General features: G+C 34.6%; 1 protein-coding gene and 1 non-coding gene across 2 annotated transcripts; one reads left to right on the plus strand and one right to left on the minus strand.

The window, feature by feature from the left end:
• The first annotated feature begins 4,967 nt into the window (after positions 1–4,967).
• On the plus strand, positions 4,968–7,038 carry LOC141712939 (peroxidase 12-like). Its single transcript, XM_074516070.1, has 3 exons — positions 4,968–5,254; positions 5,869–6,063; positions 6,291–7,038. The coding sequence occupies exons 1-3, from the start codon at positions 5,000–5,002 to the stop codon at positions 6,912–6,914; spliced, it is 1,074 nt and encodes a 357-aa protein (XP_074372171.1). The 5' UTR covers positions 4,968–4,999; the 3' UTR covers positions 6,915–7,038.
• A 12,328-nt stretch (positions 7,039–19,366) lies between these two features.
• LOC141715688 (small nucleolar RNA R71) lies at positions 19,367–19,473 on the minus strand. Its single transcript, XR_012572440.1, has one exon. It is a non-coding gene; the product is annotated as a small nucleolar RNA R71 (small nucleolar RNA).
• Between the last annotated feature and the right edge of the window lie 5,980 nt (positions 19,474–25,453).

A 25,453-nucleotide genomic window follows, 5' to 3' on the forward strand; every position in this document is an offset into this window, starting at 1 on the left:
AAATAATGTAAAAAATCAAAATGGGAAACGTATTAAGGGACCGAGGGAGTAACATTCTTCAACTAAAAAGGACGGGGAATTATGTAATTATCAGCACTGACAGACAGATGGTTCAATTATAAAATTTAGTTGTCATGAACGCCTTATATCTTATATATATATAGGGTTAAATATCAAAGTGATCACTCAACTGAACGCCATATATCAGTTTAATCATCAAAGTTAACGGGGTATCATATGAATCACTAAAGTCATAATAAATATCATACATATACCTTAAAATATCTTAAAATATGTGCTCGATAATTAAAATTTATTTTATGGAGTTTTATATATTTTTCTTGAATCCTATTACAACCAAATGAAAATGTATGAATTCTAGTATTTTCTATAATATAATAAGATTTTTTAAAATTTATCTACTATTTATTTTTAATTTTGTAGTCTTTTGCTTTGTTTAAATAAAAATAATTAGTAGATAAATTTTTAAAAATCTCAAAAAATCATCTAAAATACTATGAATTCATAACTTTTCATTTGGTTGTAATAAGATTTAAAAAATATATTTAGAACTCCATAAAATAAATTTTAATTCTCGAGCACATATTTTGAGGTATCTATTTGATATTTATTATTATTTTAGTGATTCAAATGATATCCCGTTAAATTTGATGATTAAACTGATATATGACCTTCAGTTGAGTGACCACTTTGATATTTAACCCTATATATATACATACATTTATTCAAGCAATTAGCTGTCCTTATTGCCTGTGTAGGCAAACTGGATCCACTACATTTTGATACATATATTGTGACCATTCATGGTCCATGCTAATTTATACTCATCGTCAGTACTGCTTAATTTAATTTAATTTTTTCCTGCTCTAAATAATTAATTTAGTACACGCACATAAAAAGAATTACTGTTTTTTTTTGCTAAATTTATGTACTGATAATTTGGTTTGCATTCGTTACTTGCATATTTAGGGTGCCTTTGGCATATTAATATTGCATACAACACTTTTTTTGCTAAAAACAGTTAAATCTTTTTTCGAAAAACTGCTTTTTAATTTTTGCAGGAAGTAAATAAAAATTTCACCATCAAATCCTATAAAAAATATTATTTTCTATATTTTTTATATTAAAATATATATAGTAAAAATATTATCAAATAGTTATCTGATTTTTTCAATAATAATTTTTTCACCAACACTTTTTTAAATGGCGCAATAATTTTTAACAACAATTTCAAAAAGAATCTTAATTAGTCTAATTTAATTAATTTGGTATTTCTAGAATTTCAAAATTATGTATGTAGTTTATATAGTCGCAAGCTTTTATTCCGCCCTCACTCTCATTCGCGTCAGCTGTACAAATCCCGTTTATGCCCGGGTTAACCGGATACCTATCAAGAGACTCCCCAAATGCATATCTATAGGCATGTTTTTTGTCGAAAAACATGCACAAATGGCATGATCTTGCTAGTGAAGGGAATGAAATTATCCGTGAGGCTACTAAATGGAGCCCCAAACTGGCATGTCATATATCAATTAAATATAATAAAATTTAATAAATAATTATTATATAAATATACAGTGAACTTGAATATAAAATTAACTTTAGTTGACAGTAACAACCAAATATCATCATAATACTCATTTATATTAGTAACTTTTTTGATATTAAAATATATGTAAATATTTTAAAATTATAAATGTTATTTCTGAATATTTCTAATATTAAAATAATTATAAAAAAGTAAAAAAAATAGTAAAAGAGACATGCCGAATCATGAAAAGATATATCTGACTAATTGGTGTCATGACATTCCTATCTTCACATGTCCGTGCTGCTGTGACATGCACTCGGCCCACCCGCCCGCCACATGTTGTACGTTTTCTTAATTTTCTTCATAAATTTTGGAGCGTGGACGCCTTATGTGTTGATATTTCTTGGTAGTATTAAATTACGTACCAAATCATAACATACGTACGCCACTTGGTCACCTCCTGTGTTTATTATTCGCCTTTAAAGTTTAAACTTTTGTTCCGGTGAGAGTTTACTCGCCTAAATATTAATCTTATCCAATAAAGTAGATTTGTGAGCATTTTTAAATATATATATAAATTATTGAAAAGGTAAACAATCAACACTATAAATTTAGTTCCTGACAGAAAAAAACACTACAAATTTAGTTACGTAATATATTTATTGATAGATGCAAATAATCTAAAATAATTTATTTTTTGCAATGCTGAAATTGAAAGTCATAAAGAAATATCAGAGTTAATAATTTAATTTACTGATGTTCTACCCTAATAATCAATTCTTGTTGTACGTTTATAAGTGGTCTGTTTGGTAAGTTAAGAGTTTGAAATGGAGGAATAAAGTTAAGCTCATAAGATTAAGCTGATATGGTGTAGAGATACGGAATAATTCCTAATTTTTTATTATATTATGTGTGTGGTTGTGTGCTGAAATTAATCTGTTTAATTTTAAATATATGACCACTCAAATTTAATTTTAATATTATGTTTAAGTGTTCTTACATAATTTACTAACAGAAATTTAATAAAATTATATGATTAGTAAAATATAATTTAACTTATTAAATAATAATTTAATATTTTTTAATAAATTAAAATTTTACTAATTGGCATTAAATAAAAATTATCATAATTTTATTTAAAATTAAATAATATATTAAATTTAAAATACGTGTATTGAAATTGTAATTAATTGTAGAAACAAAGATGATAAAATTAAATGTGATATCTTATATCATTTTCCATATCCACTTCCCCTAAATATCAATTCCTACTGTAGTGATTTTCTGGCATGGGTTTCACAGCAATCATTTGAACCAAGTGATAGATATGAGTTTGAAATGGATTTAAAATGGAAAAAACACATATATCTGATATCCAAATTTCCCTATCCAAATTTCCCTAACAGGTTTCTAATGTGTGTGACCGACTAGTGTGAACTCAAAGTATCCATTAACATTTACTCCCTCCGTCCCGGGCATTTGTATACAAATGGTTTGGGCACGGAGGACAAGACATAGTAGTTAAATAATGTTATTTTTGGGAATTTTGATAAGATAGTGAGATGAGAGAGAAGGATAAAGTATAATTTAGTGAGAAAAAAGTATAAAGATGGGTAAAGTGGTGGGACCAATCAATATTTAATGGATAAAGTGAGTGTAGTGTGGGTAAGTAGTGGATGTAGTTGATTTTTATATTATTAAATTTTTACTATTTTTGGTAAGTTTAAAATATATAGAATTAAATGGGACATCCAAAAGGAAAGTGTATAGAATTGAATGGGACAGAGGGAGTACAATTCAAAAAATGGCTCAGTGTTTAAAGCAAGGTACTGGATTACTGTAATACTTGCTAAGAACAAATACAACCTGATTCAAATTTGGGGTAGATTATTCAAATTTCATTCCAACGTTGGATTCAGTAGTGGATCATTATAATTGTTCACTGATCCAAATTTAGATTACTTGATTTAATATAAAATAATAATTTTGTTATTTGTAGTTTATATAATTTTAAATTAATTTTTAATTATTTAATTATATAATTAATAACATAATATAATTAATAATTAACAAAATTTATTTTTAAAATAAAAATTTAAATAATGAGAAAATATAATTTCAATAAAATTTCAAATAAAAATAAGAGAGATACATTAATTGAGCATTTGTGGGAAGAATATACTAATTAGGAAAATTAGTGTGTATCAATAATATTTTGTATGTTAATTATTGCAATAAATGTGTTTTTCGTGAATTAAGTGCACAATTTTAATATTTTAATGTGTATTAATTTTTTTTGATTTAATTAATTTATGAAATGTTATATAAATGGTTAATAATAATTAAATGATAAATTTAAGATACAATTGTTTAATATGATATTTATATATTATTATATATAAAAAATAATTTGGATCAGATATTTGGATCACATTATTGGAGTTGGTCAAAAATTTGGATCAGTTGGTGATCCAAATTTGGATTTTTAGATCATAACTGTTGGAGATTTTCTAAATTACTTAACAAAAAGATGTCTTGTCAATATTATTCCCTATATTAATTTACCATATCTTTATATATGATTTTTATTAGTTATTAATTAATTAATTTAACATCAATTAAAATACTTTGCTTTATTAAATTTGACTTTTTTACCCCATATGTTACAAAATAAAATTTAATTTTTTTAATTATATATTTATATTTGTAAAAATTTATTTAATAATAATATATTTTTTAAAAAAGTAGCAAATAAATAAATTTTAAATTGCATTGAATTATATTGTTTATAAATTGAATTTACAAATAAAGTCTATCCAAAATCATATGCAATGATGAGTCACAAGATATGAAAGTAAAATTGATTATTACTGCCTCTATCGCAACCATTTTTTTACATTTTCGTTTTTGGATGTTCTATCCAATTCTTTACATTTCAAAAATTATCAAAAATAATCAATAGGTCCCAAAAGTTTTTCACTTTTCCTCCATTTTCACACTAATTTTATTCCAATATCTGCCTTTTATATATTAAAATTTAATGGGTCCTACACTTTAACCACTTTTTTTTATCTTTTTCATTACTTTATATCTATTTCTTAACTTTCGTACCCAAACAAAACAAGAATTGGGTATCATTTTCCCTAAGTCTTTAAAAATATAGGATAAGGGCTCCTACGATGGAGATGAATTTTTAAGTAACAATGAACAATCCCTATATCCGGTTATGTGATAAAGATATAGATAATTACTTCTTTGGGTTGGAAATGAGGAGTTAGAAAGAGGTTTTTTAAATATTAAATGGTTATACTAATAGTATATTGTCCATTAATCAAATTGAGCATGTGATTAATATATCAACCCAGGTATGTAGGTCAAGATCACTTTTTTTGTATAAATAGCCCCTTTACACTTGGACACCCTGCATAAACACTGAAGCAAAAAATTATGGCCTCAACATTTGCTTCTTTAATTTCCAAACTACTTGTTTTACCATGTGTTTTCCTAATATTTTCCAGCAGCTTGTATGTGTGTGAGGCACAAACCCCACCATTGGTGCCTGGACTCTCCTACAACTTCTATACCACAAGCTGTCCAAACTTTGAATCCATTGTGAGGACAAAGCTTCAAACCGAATTCGCCTCAGATATAGGTCTTGCTGCTGGATTACTCCGCATGCATTTCCATGATTGTTTTGTGCAGGTTTGTTCACACACATCATCATATAATGTTCTACTATATATATATCAACTTAATTCAACCATTTTACTCCACAGATTCTAGGAACCACATACGTGACACATGTCACAGCTTATATAGTAGCTTGTAGTCTCTGCTGAACCTCAACCGTAGATACGCCAGTATTACTGCACCATGAAATATAAGTTCGTGCAGTCATTAATGTTTACACCGCGATTTTAGATGTCTTGTTAAGTTTATTCCTAATATAGGAAGCCAAATATTAAATATTTGAGAAACTTGGAGGTATATAAAAACCGAACTCTTACCTTTCCGGAGTCCCGTCACCAACTCTGAAACCATATTAAGTTACTAGCCATCTTAAAACCTTAAAATTTTTAAAAAAAAATTAATAGCAATTTCTGATATGTAAAATTAAAAGAGATCTCTTTTTGTGCGTGTGAGTGTGTGTTCTCTATATATTCATGTAGATAATTGAAAAATCTGCTTAGAATTTGATTGGACAAAATTGTTGTACAGAAATTTATATAAATGTGCAGATAATAGTAAGTGATTGAACTTGGGTGTAATTGAAATTAAAATTGTTAGCTCTGATTTGTAATGGATGATGATGCCAGGGATGTGATGCGTCAGTTTTGCTAGATGGTTCAGCAAGTGGACCAAGCGAAAAAAATGCACCACCAAACCTTACATTGAGGGCCAAGGCTTTTCAAATCATCGAGGAACTCCGAAGACTTGTTCAGAATCAGTGTGGAAGAGTCGTCTCCTGTGCTGATATTACCGCTCTTGCTGCTCGTGATGCAGTTGTTCTGGTAATTTAATTACCTACTCTCATCTATCTGATTGCCTCAACGTATTTAACAGTTAAAATAATTATATATGTAATAAATATTTGGATAGTTCACATGACAAGTATGCTCTATGTACATTCGTACACATAACAAGAAAAAAAATTACAAATTTGAATTCTCGTTAAAGAAACAGTTTTTTACGAGTATTAATTATCTTGTGTGCACTAAATTGTTTGTCTGTTATACAGTCAGGTGGTCCAAACTACAGAGTACCATTCGGACGCCGCGACAGCCTCAACTTTGCAACCAGAAATGAAACACTCGCTAACCTTCCCCCACCAACTGCCAATACAAGTGCCATTCTCTCCTCTCTTGCCACCAAAAATCTCACCGCAACCGACGCAGTTGCGCTCTCCGGAGGACACACCATTGGCATTGGTCATTGCACTTCTTTCACTGGTAGACTTTACCCCAACCAAGACCCTACCATGGATCAAACCTTCGCTAATAACCTCAAAATCATTTGTCCAACCTCAAACTCTACCAACACCACTAATCTCGATATCCGAAGTCCGAATGTATTTGATAACAGGTACTATGTTGACCTCATGAATCGACAAGGTCTTTTCACCTCGGACCAGGATTTGTATACGGATAGCAGGACACGAAGCATCGTTACAAGTTTTGCTATCAATCAGAGCTTGTTTTACGGGAATTTTATAACTGGAATGCTAAAGATGGGGATGTTGAGTGTGCTGACAGGAACACAAGGGGAGATTCGGGGAAACTGCTCTGCTAGGAATCCCAGCACCACTTTCTTGTCTACTGTTGTGGAAATGGAAGAGGGCCTGGAAACTTTAATGGGATTTTAAGTCTGTTTTGGCTATGTTACATCATATATGTTTTGTGTTTTGCTTGCTTTGACAAGTCTTTATAAATAAATGACTGTTTATATATTTATATAATGAAGTGCATGAGAGAGCTTTCAGTTTGCTATTTTCAGACAACGAAATTTATACAAAGTAGAATGGTATATACACGTTTTGAATAGTAAAGTTCTATGAAGTCTACTTGGAATAGTCGGAATCCATATATATATGTATATGTATATATATGATATTTAAATTATATAATATATAATTATATATGATTAGAAATTTATTCTATTAACTTGTATGTATATGAATTAAATAATATATTTATACAAATTTTATTATAATTGTATAAATACTTTACATATATAAAAATATCATTTGAGCTTTATTTGTAAAAAAATTGTTCTGAAATCATTGTCAATATGGTAGGGGTATCAAAAAATCCGACATCCGCCCAAAATATCTGTATTTATATTCGAGAAAATACGGGTATTATTAGTATCCGAAATAAAGCGGATATTATCCATATCTGAATCCGATAATTACGAATACGGATACGGATACAAATTATCCGTTTGAAAGCCCTACATCTGATGATCGAAACGACATTCAAATAAAGTGATCCAACATGAATACGAACACGCGTGATGTTCGGTACAATCACATTTATAATTTCTTCATTTGTTAGATAAAAGGAGATGTCGAATTCTGACTTTTGTGTTTATATTTTTTGGTAAAGCCTTTGCATGCCGTGCGAATCTTAATTCCTAGACTGACAAATAGTATTAAAGTAAAATCTTTACCGACCTCATCTTATTAAACAAATTTACAAAGTTAATTTTTTTTATGTAATTTCATAAATAGGGCTGAGTTCTATGTAGTCCACCTTTTTGTTGTAGTACTCGGAGTCCATCTACGTTCTGCAAATAAAATATCTCATAAAACGTGTTATTTTGCAAAACATGTTACACAAATAGCATAACTTCAACAAAATCATACAAATCTCATATATTTACAGTAAAATATGTATGTTCTGCAATACGTTCTGCAACATTAACATTTATGTTCTGCAAACTAAACATGTTTTGTAGAATAATATATTTTTACAATGTTCTGCTTGTAAAATGTATGCAACCTACAACATTTTTAATAGAATAGTGATGTTTGTCGAAAAATAATATGTTTTGTAATATTTTAAGCTATATTTTACTTGCAGAACATATATGGACTCCGAGGACTCCAATTAAAAGGTGGACTCCACAGAACTTTACTCTCTCTCTCTCCCTCTCTCTCTATATATATATATTTAATTTCAGATTCGAATATTACGGATTCAGATACAGATAATATCCGTTTTATTTCAGATATAGATAATATCCGTTTTTTTCTCGAATACGAATGCGAATTTTTCGAACGGATATCAAATTTTTTGAATTTTTTTGAGAGCCCTACTCAGATGTGTAAACGAAATACATGCATTTATGGTCGGGGACTACATGTAAGTGCATTTGAGGGTTAAATTACGGAATATGTTATATGCACAAAATTTGGTGCACAATTTTTTTTAAAAATGATGTGTAATAATATGTGTGATATTTTAATTGGATGATTGATATGGATGCAAGGACCCATTCCAGTCAAGGTCTGCCACATATTTATTTTGTGAAAATTTTTATACACAATTTTGTGAATCTAGCATTATTCTAAACAAAGTCCGTGAAATGATATATACTGTATTAAGACTTTAAGAGCTGCATATATACTACGACGCCCAACCATAAATAATTAATTGAAAACTATTACGAGTACGTAGGACTGCAAATGAATAAATATTTTCGTCAACAAAATTCGGGATCAGTTCATTTAAGGGAACCCGACTACTCTTTTTCTTAAACAACCCGATCTTGAACGTTAAAATGGGCTCGGATGAGTAAAAGAGCCAAGCTGAGCCTTTTGTCTGTTCGGCTCGAACTCGGCTCGAACTCGGTAACTCGATTCGGCTCAGATAAAATTTATATATATATTATAGATAAAAAATTATTATTAATTACTTAAATTTTTTATTAGTACAGTTTTCAACATTTATTAATAATCTAATTATTTTAGAAGATTTATTTATTTTTTAAAATTTAACACTAATATTTTCGCAAGGAAACTATCAATTATTATTATCATGATATATTCATCTCAAATTATTCACATTTTCATTTACACCAAGAAATAACTTGTAATTTACATAAACCACATTTAAGCAAAATATCAAAACATAATAAAATTTCGACATCGAGAGTTCAAAAAGTTAAGTATGGTTTCTGAAGTTACGAATGTCTCAATAATTTAAAATAAAATTGGTTATATTTCTAAAACTTGTCTTGAGAAATAAATATATATAAATTAAGAAACAAGTGTACAGTGTGCAAGTGCGTATATAATTATAAGATAAGACTAATATTTGATCTCGATACAACTTGTAGAATTATGAATTATAATTTAAGATTGATCGATTGAAAAATATATGCGAACTATTACCAGACAACTCGACTCGGCTCGAGTTCGGCTTACCTCGGTTGTTCGTGAACAAAGTCATATTCAGATCGGGCTCGGCTCGTTTATAAATGAGTTGAGTTTAAATATCACTTTCGGCTCTGTTATAAAACTCGGCTCGGCTCGTGTGAAAAAAATTAAGCTCCGCTCAGACATAACTTTGCTCGGCTTTGTTCGTTTGCCTCTATTCATGGAGGTCTTTTTTGTTAGTATTAAGTTGACGTATAAATTTGTAACTTTTAACATGTCTCGCTGTTTATTTAATATTCTAATTTTTACAACCTTCTTTTTACGGGGATTTTCATCCTTCATACTCAGACGTGAGGAGAAAGAATTTTCAAGCCATTTCAAAATTCACGGGCTGGATAACACTTTTCAATCGTAAAGTTAGTATGATATACATCGCAAACTACAAGAAATATAACTATAAAATATCATAAATCTTAACAAGTCATAACTTTTATCCAAGATAAAAGCATATCCCACAACTCCTCATTTTGAACTCGTAAATTAAATTTTAAGGAGAATTTTTTTTAAAAGCTAGAAGAGTATTTTAACTCTCCCTCAAATAAGTAGAGTTCAATTTATTCTCCTCAATTTTTTTACCGGGGGGTATTTAAATAAATGTGATTGACATCACATTGAGAAAGTTCCAAAATTATTGATATCACGCTCCTCAAGTCTCCTTCTTCTCAATGATTAGTTGTCACAATAATCTGTATTAGTGTCACATGACTTGAGAGTAAAGTCACATGATTAGAACCCTATTTGCTCCCTTTATATATTTATCATTAGTGTAGTGAAAGACTATGCCGTTATTTTAATATTGGAGAAGTCATTTATTCTCTAAATCTTTAAAGTATCTCTATATTTTCTATGCTTTGAGATTTCTGTGAATGTCGTGTTTATAATCTTGCATTGGTCTGAATATTTTTTATACTTGTCATCATGGTATCGGAGCAAGATAAATATGCGCTTTGATTTATCAAAGTTGTCATCTTTTTATTTTTTACACACTTATCATTATATCTACTTTTTTCTTTGTGAGTTTTCTTTGTGGATTCTTTACAATCTTGCTGTGAATCATGGCTAATGCTCGCTTAACATATCAAGACATGAGCAATCCATTGTTCTTTCATCTATCTGATGGATCAAACTCTCTATTCAACTTAAAAATCTTCATGGTAGTTCTGATTATAGATCTTAGAAATGATCCATGGAGATCATTCTTTCATCTAAAAGAAAGCTGAATTTTGTTAAAGGCAGTGTACAAGTTCCAATTAATGACCCTTCCAAGGCTAAAATGTGGGAAACTTGCGATAACATGGTAATCTCTTGGATTAAATCCAATCTCTTACCTATTATATGTAAGTCAGCTATTTATATGAGCACTTTTAAATATATATAGAACAATTTAGAATAATGATTCTCTTTAACTAATGGGTCTCGTAAATATAAGTTGAATATAAATTTATATGAACTTAAACAAGCTTGATTCATTGAAAGTCCTACACATTATCGATAACCCTACTGCTGAAGTTACCAAGATACTTTCTGATATTGAAACTCAAGAGGAGAAATGCAAGTTGTTTCAATTTTTGAACGGTCTAAATGATGCATATTCACTATAAAAAGTCATTCATTACTAGTGTAACCTCTACCTAGTGTTAAAAGTGCCTCTATAACTTTAAATAGGAGGAAGCCCAGAGGGATTCGATATATGGCTATAAAACTGAGAATATGGTTGCTCTTTATAGCTAGTGACCTTTTGGAAACACTTCCAAAACCTATCAATGTGCAACATGTGGTGGAAAATGGCACACACATGACATATGTTAGACTATTGTTGGGTATCCCAAGTGACTTGCCAACTACCCTGGAAATCAAAATACTTCTCAATAAAAATCAGCTTCACATTCTTATGCAGACAATAAACCTCGATGGAGAAATAATATTCAAACTGGGGGTTTAAAATCTGTGAATGTGGCTCAGTTCTCATATTCTAAAAGTGATACTCCAGTGTTCTCATCACAACAGCTAACTCAATTTTCTCAGCATATGAATCTGGAAAACTCCCAAGCATCCAACTCAGAGGGAGAGATACCTGGAACACCTTTCTCTGAAATGATGGGATGCAACAATGACCACTGTCCTTCAACTAATTGGATTATTGACTTTGGGGCGTCTGATCACATGACACAACATATGTTCAACCTCAAATCTCCGGTGCACTCATATCAAAATCTCCCTACTAAGTCTACTATCAATAGAACTTATACAGTTACATTTTCTATCTCAAACACTCTCTTCTTGAATTATACATTGTGTGTTCCAAATTTTAAACATAATTTACTATATGTTTAGAAATTGATTAAGCATAGTAATCGTGAAGTGAAGTTCTTGCCTAGTCATTGTATTATTTTAGATAGTGTCTCTCAAAATGTTATTACCGTGGGAGAGGCTAAACATGGCATGTATTATTTTGTTGACATAATTGATCTTGTCAAATGGTTGTCTAATAAACAAACTCCCCATGCATGTCTTGCAAACAATGTTGATTATGATAATATTTGGCATCATCGACTTGGTCATATGCCAATATCTAAACTACACCTTATTCTAGATATTCCAAAACCTACTAAAACTAATATGACTATGTTACCTATCCCATGATGATATTCACTAAATTATCCTATAATTTAAGTGTATCTCATATTTCGTCGATATTTGATCTTATTCATCTTAATATCCGGGGACCCTATAAAATACCCACTAAAGGAAATTTTAGATATTTTATCAATCTAGTGAATGATCACAGTCGATATACTGGGATTGCCTTATTAGTATACAAGTCTGATTTTCAATCTGCCTTTCAAACATTTTTCAACTTTGTTCAAACCCATTTTTCTATACCTTTAAGAAAAATACGATCAGAAAATGCACCGGAATTTCTGGATTTAAAATGCACTAAGTTCTTTGCTCTTCATGACATCGTCCATCAAACATCATGTTCTCATCGAGCATAGAAAAATGCTCGTGTCGAAAGAAAACATCGATATATTCTTAAGATAGACAGATCAATCAGACTTACTTCCACTTGCTCTTTTCTTTTCAGGACTATTATTTTGAAACTATGTCTATGTCATAAATAGAATACCAAGCTCAATGTTCAATAAACCAACACCTAATGAGAACCTATTCAAATAATTACCAAAATACTCTAACTTCAAAGTAATGATTTTCCTTGAATTTGCAACCAATCCAAACTATGACCTGTTGGATTTTTAACGCAGCGGGGCATGGCAAAACACTTTTACACATACAAAATCCAAATAAAAGCATATAAATCGTGAATAAAAATTCGAGGGATCGAATCTAACCTTTTTAAAATAATTCGGAGACAACGATCAGAGATCCTTAGCTGTTGCTCCTCAAGTGTGAAGCACTCCACCGGTATCCACCAAGAAAACGATGTTACGGAGGAGGAAGGAGGTGGAGAGAATTGAGTTTTTCAAACTTTTTGGGTTTTCGGGTTTGTTGTGGGTTAGAATAAAATAGGGTCTATAATAGTGTATTTATAGGCAAAATTTTCAGCTGAAATTTTCCCATAAATAATATTATTATTATCCCATAAAACACCTTTTAATTATTAATCCTTTTTCTAAACACTTTAGAAATAATTCTCTCTCTTGATTTAATTTCCACAAATTAAATCCTTAATTAATAATATTAAGAACTTTTCTTAATTAATTTATAATCAATTAAATCTCATTTAATCAATTATTAAATTTGCCAATTAATTATTTATTTCATAAATAAATAATTATTACCCATTATTAATTAATTCCTCCACCATTAAATCATTCTCTTTTTATGGTGTGACCCTGTAGGTTCAATATTAAGCCGGTAGTAGAGATAAATAATAATAAAACTATTTTATCATTATTTATATAAATTCTCTAATTTATTAAATATGATTAATTAATTAATCACATTTATTCTACATCGTGAGTGATGCTTCTCAACATATCGCGACTATCCGGATAATATGAATTCACTGCTTAGAATAACAAGAACCTGTTAGTGAATAGTTACCGTACAATAAACTCCTTCTACCCTACAATGTCCCGATTAAATACAAGGCATGGATCTCGTGTCAAGCCTATCTAATTCAATCACTTGCTTACCATTTACTATGCGTAGTTCTATGTAAATTAGAAACTCCTTTCTAATTTCATTTACTCTGGCCAGAGATTCCTGAACTAGCATAAGTGGATCAGCCTTGAACATTCGCTTCCTTCACTAGAAGGGGTAGATCCTTTATTGATCATACACTATCTTCGTGTACAAATTCCTATACCCGGAAGAGCCCTAATAATTATCCCTGGAGACTAAGAACTAAACCAAAGCATAGTTCAGTGTACACAAGATGACTATGATGACCTCAAGTCTAAGGATACTTGTACAACTATCACTATGTGAACAACAGCTGACACGTGAGTGAACTCCATCAGTTGTTCAGCTGTGTGAGTCATGTTCAGTGAACTTATTCTATAATAAGCACCTATATACTAGCTATAGTGTCACCACACAAATGTCTATGAGAAAAGACATCCTTCATAATGAAGCAAACATAGTATGTACCGATATTTGCGGATTATTAATTACCAGTTAGTAATCCTATGACCATGAACTATTTAAGTTTAGAGTTATCATCTTTTTAGGTCTCACTATTATTATCTCATCATAATCCATAAAAAGCTTTACTCTAAACTATGGTATATCTTATTTAAATACTTAAATAGATAGAGCCCGTAATAAAAACAAAACAAGTCTTTTATTAAAATCAATGAAATCAAAACAGATTATATAAAAAGTTATTCCTAAATCCTAATACATGATTGGACTTAGGACATATTCCTTTCATGACCCTGATAAACTGAATGTCAAGGTTGTACCATGTGTGTTTGTGGGATACTCTGCATCCAAGAAATGATATCAGGTGATAGACTTGATAACCAAACCTTAAGGGATGTTCTGTTTCATGAAACCATCTTTCCATATTATCCTGACTCAATAAATAACTACATGTCTCCTTTACATGTGCCTCAAGAGACCTGAAAATCATCTACACATAATACTTTCTTTGATGATATATGTCTTTCACCTGGCCTGAAGGCTGTTAGGTATATGACATATTTATACCATCATAACAAGCCTACTCAAACTATAATATTTACTTTCTATCAATAAATGGAGTTTACATTTGTCTTAATGATAGGTTTCAATGTACTGTCCTGATAGTATCTTAGACAACTCATAATGTTATAAGAGCTTAGAGTTTTTCATGCAACAGTCTCGTGCATAATAGTTTTAGAATAAATCAATTTGAAAAAAGTTCAATGAAGATTTTTCAATCAGCAAATTGAAGATAGAAGACCAATAAAGTTGCAAAAAAGTTTAAGTTCAATATCGTGAAGTCTAAAAGAGCCATATCGTGAAGTCCATAGCCAAACTTTGTTATAGTCCAAGTTTGGCTTATGTCGAGAAGTCCAAACTTGTACTACATAAAGAAGTATGATTATGTTTTACACCGAGAAGTCAAGAAAAATGCTAAACAGTAGAGTGTAGAATGACACTACATCGAGAAGTCCAAAGTAAACTCTGATAACATATTCAAATCAAATGGAGTTCACGATATCTTTACATGACCTCTTCACAACAGGACAAATGAAGGTACAAATTACCAAAAATGAAAAAACAAATCACAACAGCATCTTGTACATGGAGGGGGTCCATAGACATGTGTCAAGTCTACAACAAACTTGGAGAGAAAGAAAACAAAGCAAACAGCAAAAGATCAGGAGCGAATAACAAATGGTGTCATCCGTAAAAGTTGTTATGTGTCCCCTAGAAGGATAGGAATAAATGGATGAGCACTAAGGGTAGTACAAGGTAGTATTAATATTGTGCTCATGCCATACTTAGTTGTGCAAAAATAGTGAGCAAAAACTGATTGTAATATTTCCTCTTTTTGTAAACCAACTCAAGAACCTGTTCTTGAGAAGAAGCTAAGAAAATTAACTTTGTATTTTTAGGAGCTGTAGCACAATATATATATATATATATATCTTATATAAAGTGTATTGATTAAAACCTCCATGTCTTTCAGTTCATTAAGTCTTTCAATATTTAAGTTGCAACAACCCGTTTATTTTTGTCAGTGTTTCCCGTTTTGACAAAAGAGTTTGAAAATCTCAAACTAATAATACACGCCCCTTGCCTATTTTTTGGCTCCTTTTTCCCTAACAAAGGCTGCATTAATCATAAAAACTGCACCATCAACATCATCAGATAGCTCTACCTCAGAATCATCAAGACATATACATCCACCTGTCAGACATTCTATTGGAGCTCATAAACCACCAGCCTACATGTAACAATATCAAACCTTTCAGGCCTCACTACCGCCCCTAGTGTACCCTTTAACTCAACCAGAATACTAGTATTTTCTCTCCACAACTGCTCTTATCAAAGATCCTTTTTACCATAAAAATGTTGTTAGTGATACAGGTTAATTGTATTCAAGCCATAAAATACTGAGTTACAAGAACTAGAGAGTAAAAATATCTGGACCATAATAACCTTACCTTCTAACAAGAAGGTCGTTGGATACAAATGGTTATTTAAAACAAAAATATTACTCTGATGGACCAGTAGATAAAAAAAAGACAGGCTGGTAATGCTTGGCTGCAATTAAACATACAGGGGATGATTACTTTTTTCCCTAGTGCCAAAGATGACATCCGCACTCTACTTGTTGTGTCTGTAATCTTGAATTGGCATATAACACAAATGGATGTCACCAATGCATTATTACATGGTGACATCCAAGAAAGGGTCTACATGAAGCTGCCACTAGGGTATTCTCACCTTGGTGTAAAATTATAGTTAGTGCTAGTGTCTAGAAATCTAGAGTGAAATTGTTATGCCTTCTTCTTAAAGCTTGGTACGGGTTAAAATAGGCCCCTCAACAATGGTTCTCTAAATTTTCTTCAACACTACTGAAACTTGGTTTTCTTCAGCCCAAGTCCGACTGCTATTTATTCATTTAAAAGTAAGAAAAAGTGGTTAAGGTCATGCTCATTTATGTGGATGATCTTCTAATCAGTGGATGATGAGCATCATATTACTCATCTGAGAATAATGTTGACCGATACTTTCACATGAAGGACTTAGGTCCAATTAGTTATTTTTTAGGCCTCGAAGTGGACATAACTAATGTTGACTTCTTTCTATCCCAACATAATATAAAAATTATCAAATTATTGAATATATACAATCTTTAAGGTGTCAAACCTCTCAAATTGCCCCTTGATTATCACCTAAAGCTGACACATAAGCAAGGAAACATGGTTCCCAACCCAACTACTTATCAGAGGCTCCTTGGTAATTTCATTTACCTTAGCTAGGCCATAAATTACTTTTTTTGTTTAAATTTTGAGCCAGTTTAAGCAGTCCCCAATACATTTTTAAGCAGCGAAGAAAATTTTACGATATCTTGTTGGCACTATATCTCAAGGAATGCTACCGGTCTCCACAAGTACTGCACAATTGCAAGTTACTTTTGTGGCACATAGTTCTACAGAAGCTGAATACCGGTCAATGGTCATTACCAAATGTAAAGACTTTATTAAAGCGTCTTCTTAAAAATTTAGAACTTGCTGATTTGCCTCCAACAGTTCTCTATTTTGACAACCAAATTGCCTTGGCTATTGATAAGTGGCATTTTATACCACTTAGAACGTCTTAAAATGGCTTAAATTGGTGTCTTGAAATCAAGTATTTTGTGTATTTGATGCGTTTTTCTAGTGTTTATGCATTTCAGGGTATTAGTTGCATTTCGGAGGAGGAATCATCAAGAATAAGCCTTGGCATGTGTTCACCATTGAGAGAGGAAAAGAACGGGCAGATTACGGCGAAGAAACGGAGCAAACCTGGAATTTTTCCAGTAGGGTCCTGCGCGCCCGCGCAGCAATGCTGAGCGGCCGCGCAGCAGCCTTGCGCGCCCGCGCAGAAATGCTGAGCGGCCGCGCAGGGTCGGGGAAAAAGCTGAATTATTTTAGACTTCTACTTCTGTTTGGCTTCCAACTTCTATGTAATCTGAGTTTTATGGGACTATTATATAAGTAGATTTGAGACGTTTTCATAGAGAATAAGAGGGAGATTATATTTTAGATTGTGTTTTGCGCAAGAAGCGAAGGAGATAAGGAAGAAGACCGATTTAGCACACTGCAGCGAAGAGAAAGCATATATTCTTGTGATTCTTGTTTCGTTGTAACGTTGGATGCTAGTTTTCTTGCTTTGACTTATTTACTCTTGTGACGTACTCTGTTTTAATATAATTAGTTTAGTTATTATTTTCTTGTGTTAATTATCATGATTTTATATGAACCCATGATGGCGATAAGTTCTATTATGGGCTAATCGTGATCATGGGGTTGCAACGGATTTATTATGGAATTCTTTAGTTAATTGTTTAATACTTTAGTGTGTGATGATTGCATGATATCTAGTATTGGTTGTGCGTATTCGTCTTATATGCGTCACGAACATATAAGATAGGGTATTAATCTCTTGTGAAGCGACGGTGGATCTTGAGATTTAGAACTTGCCATGCTAGCATAGGTTCATGTATGTTGTGCATGATTAGTGGGTAACTCTAACAGTTTTATTTGCCCTATGTAATCAAAAGGAATAACTTGTGCTTAAATCGTTGTGTTGTCAATTTCTGTAGACATATAGGAACTCAACATAATTGATGACTATTCAACTTCTATCTTAATTGTGGATGCTTGGTAGAATGGTATTAGTACAATGAAAGTTGGCTTTTATCAGTTTTGTATTATTCGATTAATGTCATCACTGTCACATGCTAAAGGTAATAACAATGGCTATAGAAGGAAGTAATAATGAAGTTGTGATCTCATGAGTGTTTTATTATTGGTAAGTTGAAGTGTTAGTTAAGTGGTTAATTAAGTAGTTAATTATAGTTAATATTTAATCAACAATTTTAAGTGTTATTATCTTAACATTGAGAAGTAGTCATACATTGGTGAGTGAGTTTAATTAGACAAAAACTTAGTCTGAGTCTCTAAGGGAACGAACTAGAAAGTATTCTATATTACTTGCGAACGCGTATACTTGCGTGAATATTAGTGCGTGATTTCACCCTAACAAGTTTTTGGCGCCGCTGCCGGGGACTCGGCGTATTTGTTTAGTTTATGTACTTACCATAATTGGTCATTAGGACTCAGTGATTAGGACATAGTAGTTACTTACTCTTTTCGGTTGTGTTTCAGGTTCTTTAGCAAGCGTTTATGCAAACTCGTTCTCGTGCTCGCAAGAGGACCTTAGATACAGCTGAGGAGAAAGACGAAGTTCTTGATACTCCGGAGAAGTTAGATTTTGAGGATTCGGATTCAGGAACTGAGCAGAAAGAACCAGTAAACATGGGAGATCGTATTGTTCAAGCTGATCCAGCTCTTATGGATTTTTCTCGGCCTAAAATTGATGACATTCAGTCAAGCATCCTTCATCCGGCTATTCAAGCTAACACCTTTGAAATCAAGCCGGGCACTATTCAGATGGTGCAGAATTCTGTTTCTTTTGGAGGAGCGGCAACTGAAGACCCCAACATGCACATAAGGAATTTTGTCAAGATCTGCAGCACTTTTAAGTATAATGGCGTGACTGATGAGGCTATCAAGTTGAGGATTTTCCCATTCTCACTGAGGGATAAGGCTAAAGACTGGTTACATTCTGAACCAGCTGGGTCCATCACTACGTGGCAAGATCTTGCGCAAAAGTTTCTGGTGAAGTTTTATCCAATGGCAAAGACTGCTGCTATGAGGAGTGCTCTTACTCAGTTTGCGCAGCAACCTACAGAATCTATGTGCGAGGCTTGGGAACGCTACAAGGAAATGTTGAGAAAATGTCCACATCATGGAATGCCGGATTGGATGGTAATCACTGGTTTTTATAATGGTTTGGGGGCCCAATCTCGGCCCATGCTCGATGCAGCAGCTGGAGACGCCTTATGGGCTAAAAGCTATACTGAGGCGTATAATCTTATCGAGACGATGGCTGCAAATGAGCATCAAAACCCAACTCAGAGGATGACGTCAGGCAAGGTAGCAGGTATTCTGGAAGTTGATGCAGCCACCGCTATTACAGCCCAGCTCCAAGCGCTATCAATGAAGGTTAATTCTTTGGCTGCGTATGGAGTTAATCAAATAGCTATGGTTTGTGAGCTTTGTGCAGGTTCTCATGCTACGGATCAGTGTTCTCTTGTCAACGAATCTGTTCAGTATGTGAATAATTATCAGCGACAACAGCAGCCTGTGCCAGCGACCTATCATCCTAACAACAGAAATCATCCAAATTTCAGCTGGGGGAATAATCAGAATGCTATTCAGCCACCATATCAGCAAGGAGTAAGTAAACAGTTTAACCCACCTGGATTTCAGCAACCACAGCAGTATGCTACAAGACAATCATATCCTCAACAGGGAAGTGCAGCTGCACCTACTAGTGCTGATTTTGAGGAACTTAAGCTGTTGTGCAAGAGTCAGGCGGTTTCTATCAAGACCTTGGAAAATCAAATCGGTCAATTAGCCAATGCAGTGCTCAATCGTCAACCTGGCACTCTTCCCAGTGACACGGAAGTACCAGGCAGGAAGGAAGCTAAAGAGCAAGTCAAGGCTATTACCTTAAGGTCTGGAAAAGTAGCTGATGCTGAAAAGGCAAAAGAAGTCGAAGCTGAAGTTAGAGATGAAGAATCTAAGCAAAAGGAGAAAGCGGCGGAACCAAAGAAGACTACTGTTGAACACACTCTGCCTGAGGCTAATACAGGGGAGAAACAGCTCTATCATCCACCACCTTTTCCTAAGAGATTGCAGCAACAAAAGCTGGATAGACAGTTCGGGAAGTTTCTGGAGGTGTTCAAGAAACTTCACATCAATATACCTTTCGCTGAGGCTCTGGAACAAATGCCTAGTTATGCGAAGTTTATGAAGACTATTCTTTCAAGGAAGGTGAAACTGGATGACCTTGAAACCGTTGCTCTCACGGAAGAATGCAGCGCTGTTCTGCAGCAAAAGTTACCACCAAAACTGAAAGATCCAGGAAGCTTCACCATTCCTTGCACCATTGGCAATCTAACTTTTGACAAGTGCCTTTGTGATTTGGGAGCAAGCATTAATCTGATGCCGTTGTCGATCTTTAAAAAGCTGGATCTGCCTGATCCAAAACCCACATACATGTCGCTACAATTGGCTGACCGTTCCATTACTTACCCAAGGGGCATAGTTGAGGATGTGCTCGTCAAGGTGGATAAGCTCTTCTTTCCTGCTGATTTTGTTATTCTGGATTTTGAGGAAGATAAGAAGATTTCCATAATCTTGGGGAGGCCTTTCTTGGCTACTGGCCGTACCTTGATAGATGTGCAAAAAGGGGAACTTACTATGCGGGTCCAAGATCAGGATGTGACCTTCAACGTATTCAAGGCAATGAAATTCCCTACAGAAGATGAGGAGTGCTTAAAAGTGGATGTGATTGATTCTGCGGTGACTTCGGAACTCGATCACATGCTAATGTCTGATGCATTGGAAAAGGCCTTAGTGGGGGAATTTGACAGTGATGATGAAGATAGCAACGAGCAATTACAATATCTGAACGCTTCTCCATGGAAGCGAAAGCTCGACATACCATTTGAATCTCTTGGTACTTCTGACCTTAAGAATGCTGAAGGGAAGCTCAAACCATCAATAGAGGAAGCACCTATCTTGGAGCTCAAACCATTACCTAAACACTTGAGGTATGCTTTTTTAGGTGATTCATCTACGTTACCTGTTATTATTTCAGCTGACCTTTCAGGTAGTGAGGAAGACAAGCTCTTAAGGATTTTGAGAGAATTCAAATCGGCTATAGGATGGACCATAGCAGACATCAAGGGGATAAGTCCTTCATATTGTATGCATAAAATTCTGTTAGAGGAAGGTAGTAAGCCAACTGTGGAACAACAGCGAAGACTGAACCCGATCATGAAGGAGGTGGTGAAGAAAGAAATTCTGAAATGGCTAGATGCAGGCATCATTTATCCTATTTCTGACAGCTCGTGGGTGAGCCCCGTGCAATGTGTACCTAAGAAAGGAGGTATCACTGTGGTCGCAAATGAAAAGAATGAGCTCATCCCTACTCGAACAGTTACAGGATGGAGAGTATGCATGGATTATAGAAAATTGAACAAAGCCACAAGGAAGGATCACTTCCCTCTCCCATTCATTGATCAAATGCTTGACAGATTGGCGGGACATGAGTATTTTTGTCTTCTGGATGGTTATTCCGGGTATAATCAGATTTGTATTGCACCAGAGGATCAGGAAAAGACTACCTTCACTTGTCCATTTGGCACATTTGCTTTTTGAAGAGTTTCGTTTGGGTTATGTGGTGCCCCGGCCACCTTTCAGAGATGTATGATGGCTATATTCTCTGACATGATTGGAAATAACGTCGAAGTGTTCATGGATGACTTCTTCATCTTTGGACACTCATATGATGAATGTTTGAATAATCTGCGCGCCGTACTCAAAAGATGCGGGGAAACTAATTTGGTACTTAATTGGGAGAAATGTCATTTTATGGTGCGTGAAGGCATTATCCTTGGGCATAAGGTCTCTAGCAAAGGTCTGGAGGTGGACAAGGCCAAGGTGGGAGTCATTGAAAATCTTCCCCCACCTAATTCGGTGAAAGGAATCCGTAGTTTTCTCGGTCATGCGGGTTTTTATCGGCGATTCATCAAGGACTTTTCAAAGATATCTAAGCCGTTGTGCAGTTTTCTTGAGAAAGATGTGCCTTTCAAATTTGATGATGAATGTTTGGCAGCATTCGAGACTCTCAAGGAGAGTTTGATCACGGCACCAGTTATTACAGCACCAGATTGGACAGAACCGTTTGAGATGATGTGTGATGCGAGTGACTATGCGGTAGGTGCAGTTCTGGGACAGCGCAAGAAAAATCTCTTCCATGTGGTCTACTATGCGAGTAAGACTTTAAATGGGGCCCAATTGAACTACACCACTACTGAGAAGGAGCTTTTGGCTATAGTCTTTGGCTTTGAGAAATTTCGAATCTTATCTGCTTGGTACGAAAGTAACAGTATTCACTGATCATGCAGCTATTCGCTATCTGGTTTCTAAGAAGGATTCGAAGCCGAGACTCATTCGTTGGGTGCTTTTACTTCAGGAATTTGAGTTAGAGATCAAAGATAGAAAAGGTACTGAGAATCAAGTAGCTGACCATCTCTCTAGGTTGGAGAATCCCGATTCTACTTCACAAGATAGGATGTTAATCAATGAATCTTTTCCGGATGAGCAGTTGTTTGCAATTCAGGAGGAAGAACCATGGTTTGCAGATATTGTAAACTATCTTGTCAGCAATATAATGCCGCTTAATTTGACATCCGCTCAGAAGAAGAAGTTTCTGCATGAGGTGAAGTGGTATATGTGGGATGAACCATATTTGTTTAGACAGGGAGCTGATCAGATCATCAGGAGATGTATCCCGTTCTGTGAGACGGAGGGGATATTACGAGACTGCCATTCCACGGTTTATGGTGGACACTATGGAGGTGAGAAGACGGCAGCTCGTATTCTGCAAGCAGGTTTTTTCTGGCCTACTTTGTTCAAGGATGCTCATCAGTTGGTTTTAAGGTGTGATCATTGCCAAAGAGTGGGAAATTTGTCAAGGAAGGATGAGATGCCATTAAATGTGATGCTTGAAGTCGAGGTCTTTGATGTATGGGGAATCGATTTCATGGGGCCTTTTATCTCGTCTTGCAATAATCAGTACATCTTGCTGGCAGTCGATTATGTCTCAAAATGGGTCGAAGTTAAAGCTTTACCGACAAATGATGCAAAGGCAGTGCTAAATTTTCTTCATAAGCAAATTTTCACAAGGTTTGGAACGCCTCGGGTAATCATAAGTGATGAAGGATCGCATTTTTGCAACCGTAAGTTCACTTCTATGATGCAGCGTTATAATGTGAATCATCGAGTAGCTACTGCCTATCATCCGCAAACAAATGGTCAAGCGGAAGTGTCTAACAGAGAGATAAAGCGCATTCTAGAGAAGGTTGTTTGTCCGTCAAGGAAGGATTGGTCTTTAAAGCTCGATGAAGCTGTTTGGGCTTACAGAACAGCATACAAAACTCCACTTGGGATGTCACCGTTTCAGTTGGTGTACGTTAAGGGATGTCATCTACCGGCGGAGCTTGAGCATAAGGCCTACTGGGCATTGAAGAAATTGAACCTGGATTTAGATGCAGCTGGTAAGAAAAGAATGCTTCAGCTTAATGAAATTGATGAATTTCGACTGCAAGCGTACGAGAATAACAAAATGTATAAGGAAAAGGTGAAGAGGTGGCACGATAGGAAGCTACATCCTAAGTTATTTGTGCCAGGGCAACAAGTTCTGTTATTCAACTCTCGGCTCCGACCTTTTCCTGGGAAGTTGAAATCAAGGTGGTCTGGACCTTTTATTGTCAAAACTGTGTTTCCACATGGAGCGGTGGAAATTTTTGAGAATGATTCGGACCAAGCATTCAAGGTTAACGGTCAGCGGTTGAAGCACTACTATGGGGACATGGCAAACCGAGAGGTGGTTAGTGCCATTTTGTTGACTACTTGAGAAAGATACGGAACGTCAAGCTAATGACGAAAAAGAAGCGCTTTGTGGGAGGCAACCCATGAATTGTTGTTACAGGAACCCTTAGAAGTTAATAACCTATCCAAAAACACAAAAAAATCAGAAAAAATGAGCTGAAATTTTTTTTTCCAGAGACCCTCTGCGCGCCCGCGCAGCTATGCTGAGCGGCCGCGCAGCTTGCTGCGCGCCCGCGCAGAAATGCTGAGCGGTCGTGCAGGGGTCGAGTTTCAGAAAATTTTTTACAGTTCAGAGAAAAAAAAAACACAAAAACCCATCACAGCCCATAAACCCACGAATTCTTTCCCATTACCCCATGATTTTATCCCTCAACCCCACTCCTAATCTAATTTAACATACTCCACGCCCTATATATACATACACCTATCCCACATATCTCCCACAAACTTCCTACACTTAAACCCTCTCATAAACATCAAAAATCAGTTCTTACACACTTTTATTCACAAATCAATGGCACCCAAGAGAGCACGCACTATTGACAGCAGCAGCACAGTTCCTACTGCTGATTCATCAAGGGGCACTGCTGCAAGGCCTCGGTTAACTGACAGAGCTGTGGAGGAGGAGTACACTAGGCTGTTGGGGAAGCCGATTCTGAAGGAGAGGGGGTTTTTACCATCAGGGAGGGATGGTGAGTTGTTGCCCATGATTGCAGAGAAGGGGTGGATAGCTTTTTGTGAGTCACCCGAAGCAGTACCGATGAGTGTTGTTCGCGAGTTCTACGCGAACGCGAAGGCTGAAAAGAATGGGTTTTCTGTCGTTCGTGGGCTGACGGTTGATTATCATCCTGCGGTGATTCGTCGTGTGATTGGACAGCGAGAGAGGAAGCCCGAGGAGGAGAACTGGAATGAAAAGACTGCTGAGGATTTTGACTTGGATTTGATTTGTGCGACTCTCTGTCGACCGGGCACAGTTTGGAACCGCAGTCCAGCCAATAATGAGTATCGTCACTTTCCGGCGATCGCCATGAATAGGTATGCCCGTGCATGGAATGCATTTATATGTGCTAATATTTTGCCTTCTTCACATGCACATGAGGTCACAGTTGAGAGAACACAGTTGTTGTGGGGAATTCTGAATGAGGAATACTATGTGGACCTTGGTGAGTTTATCTACCAAGGAATTCTGAAGTTTTTGAGGGGAGCAAAGCATATGAACATCCCTTATGCATCCACGGTTACGAAGCTATGCCGAGCAGTAGGAGTGAA

This window comes from Apium graveolens, chromosome 3 (assembly GCF_009905375.1).
Source record: "Apium graveolens cultivar Ventura chromosome 3, ASM990537v1, whole genome shotgun sequence".
Classification (NCBI taxonomy): domain Eukaryota; kingdom Viridiplantae; phylum Streptophyta; class Magnoliopsida; order Apiales; family Apiaceae; genus Apium; species Apium graveolens.

Excerpts from the sequence above, each read along its gene's own strand:
- LOC141712939 (XM_074516070.1), top strand. The coding sequence starts at position 5,000 with ATGGCCTCAACATTTGCTTCTTTAATTTCCAAACTACTTGTTTTACCA. Across the intron at positions 5,255-5,868 it reads TCCATGATTGTTTTGTGCAG|GGATGTGATGCGTCAGTTTT; the intron begins GTTTGTTCACAC and ends TGATGATGCCAG. Across the intron at positions 6,064-6,290 it reads CTCGTGATGCAGTTGTTCTG|TCAGGTGGTCCAAACTACAG; the intron begins GTAATTTAATTA and ends TCTGTTATACAG.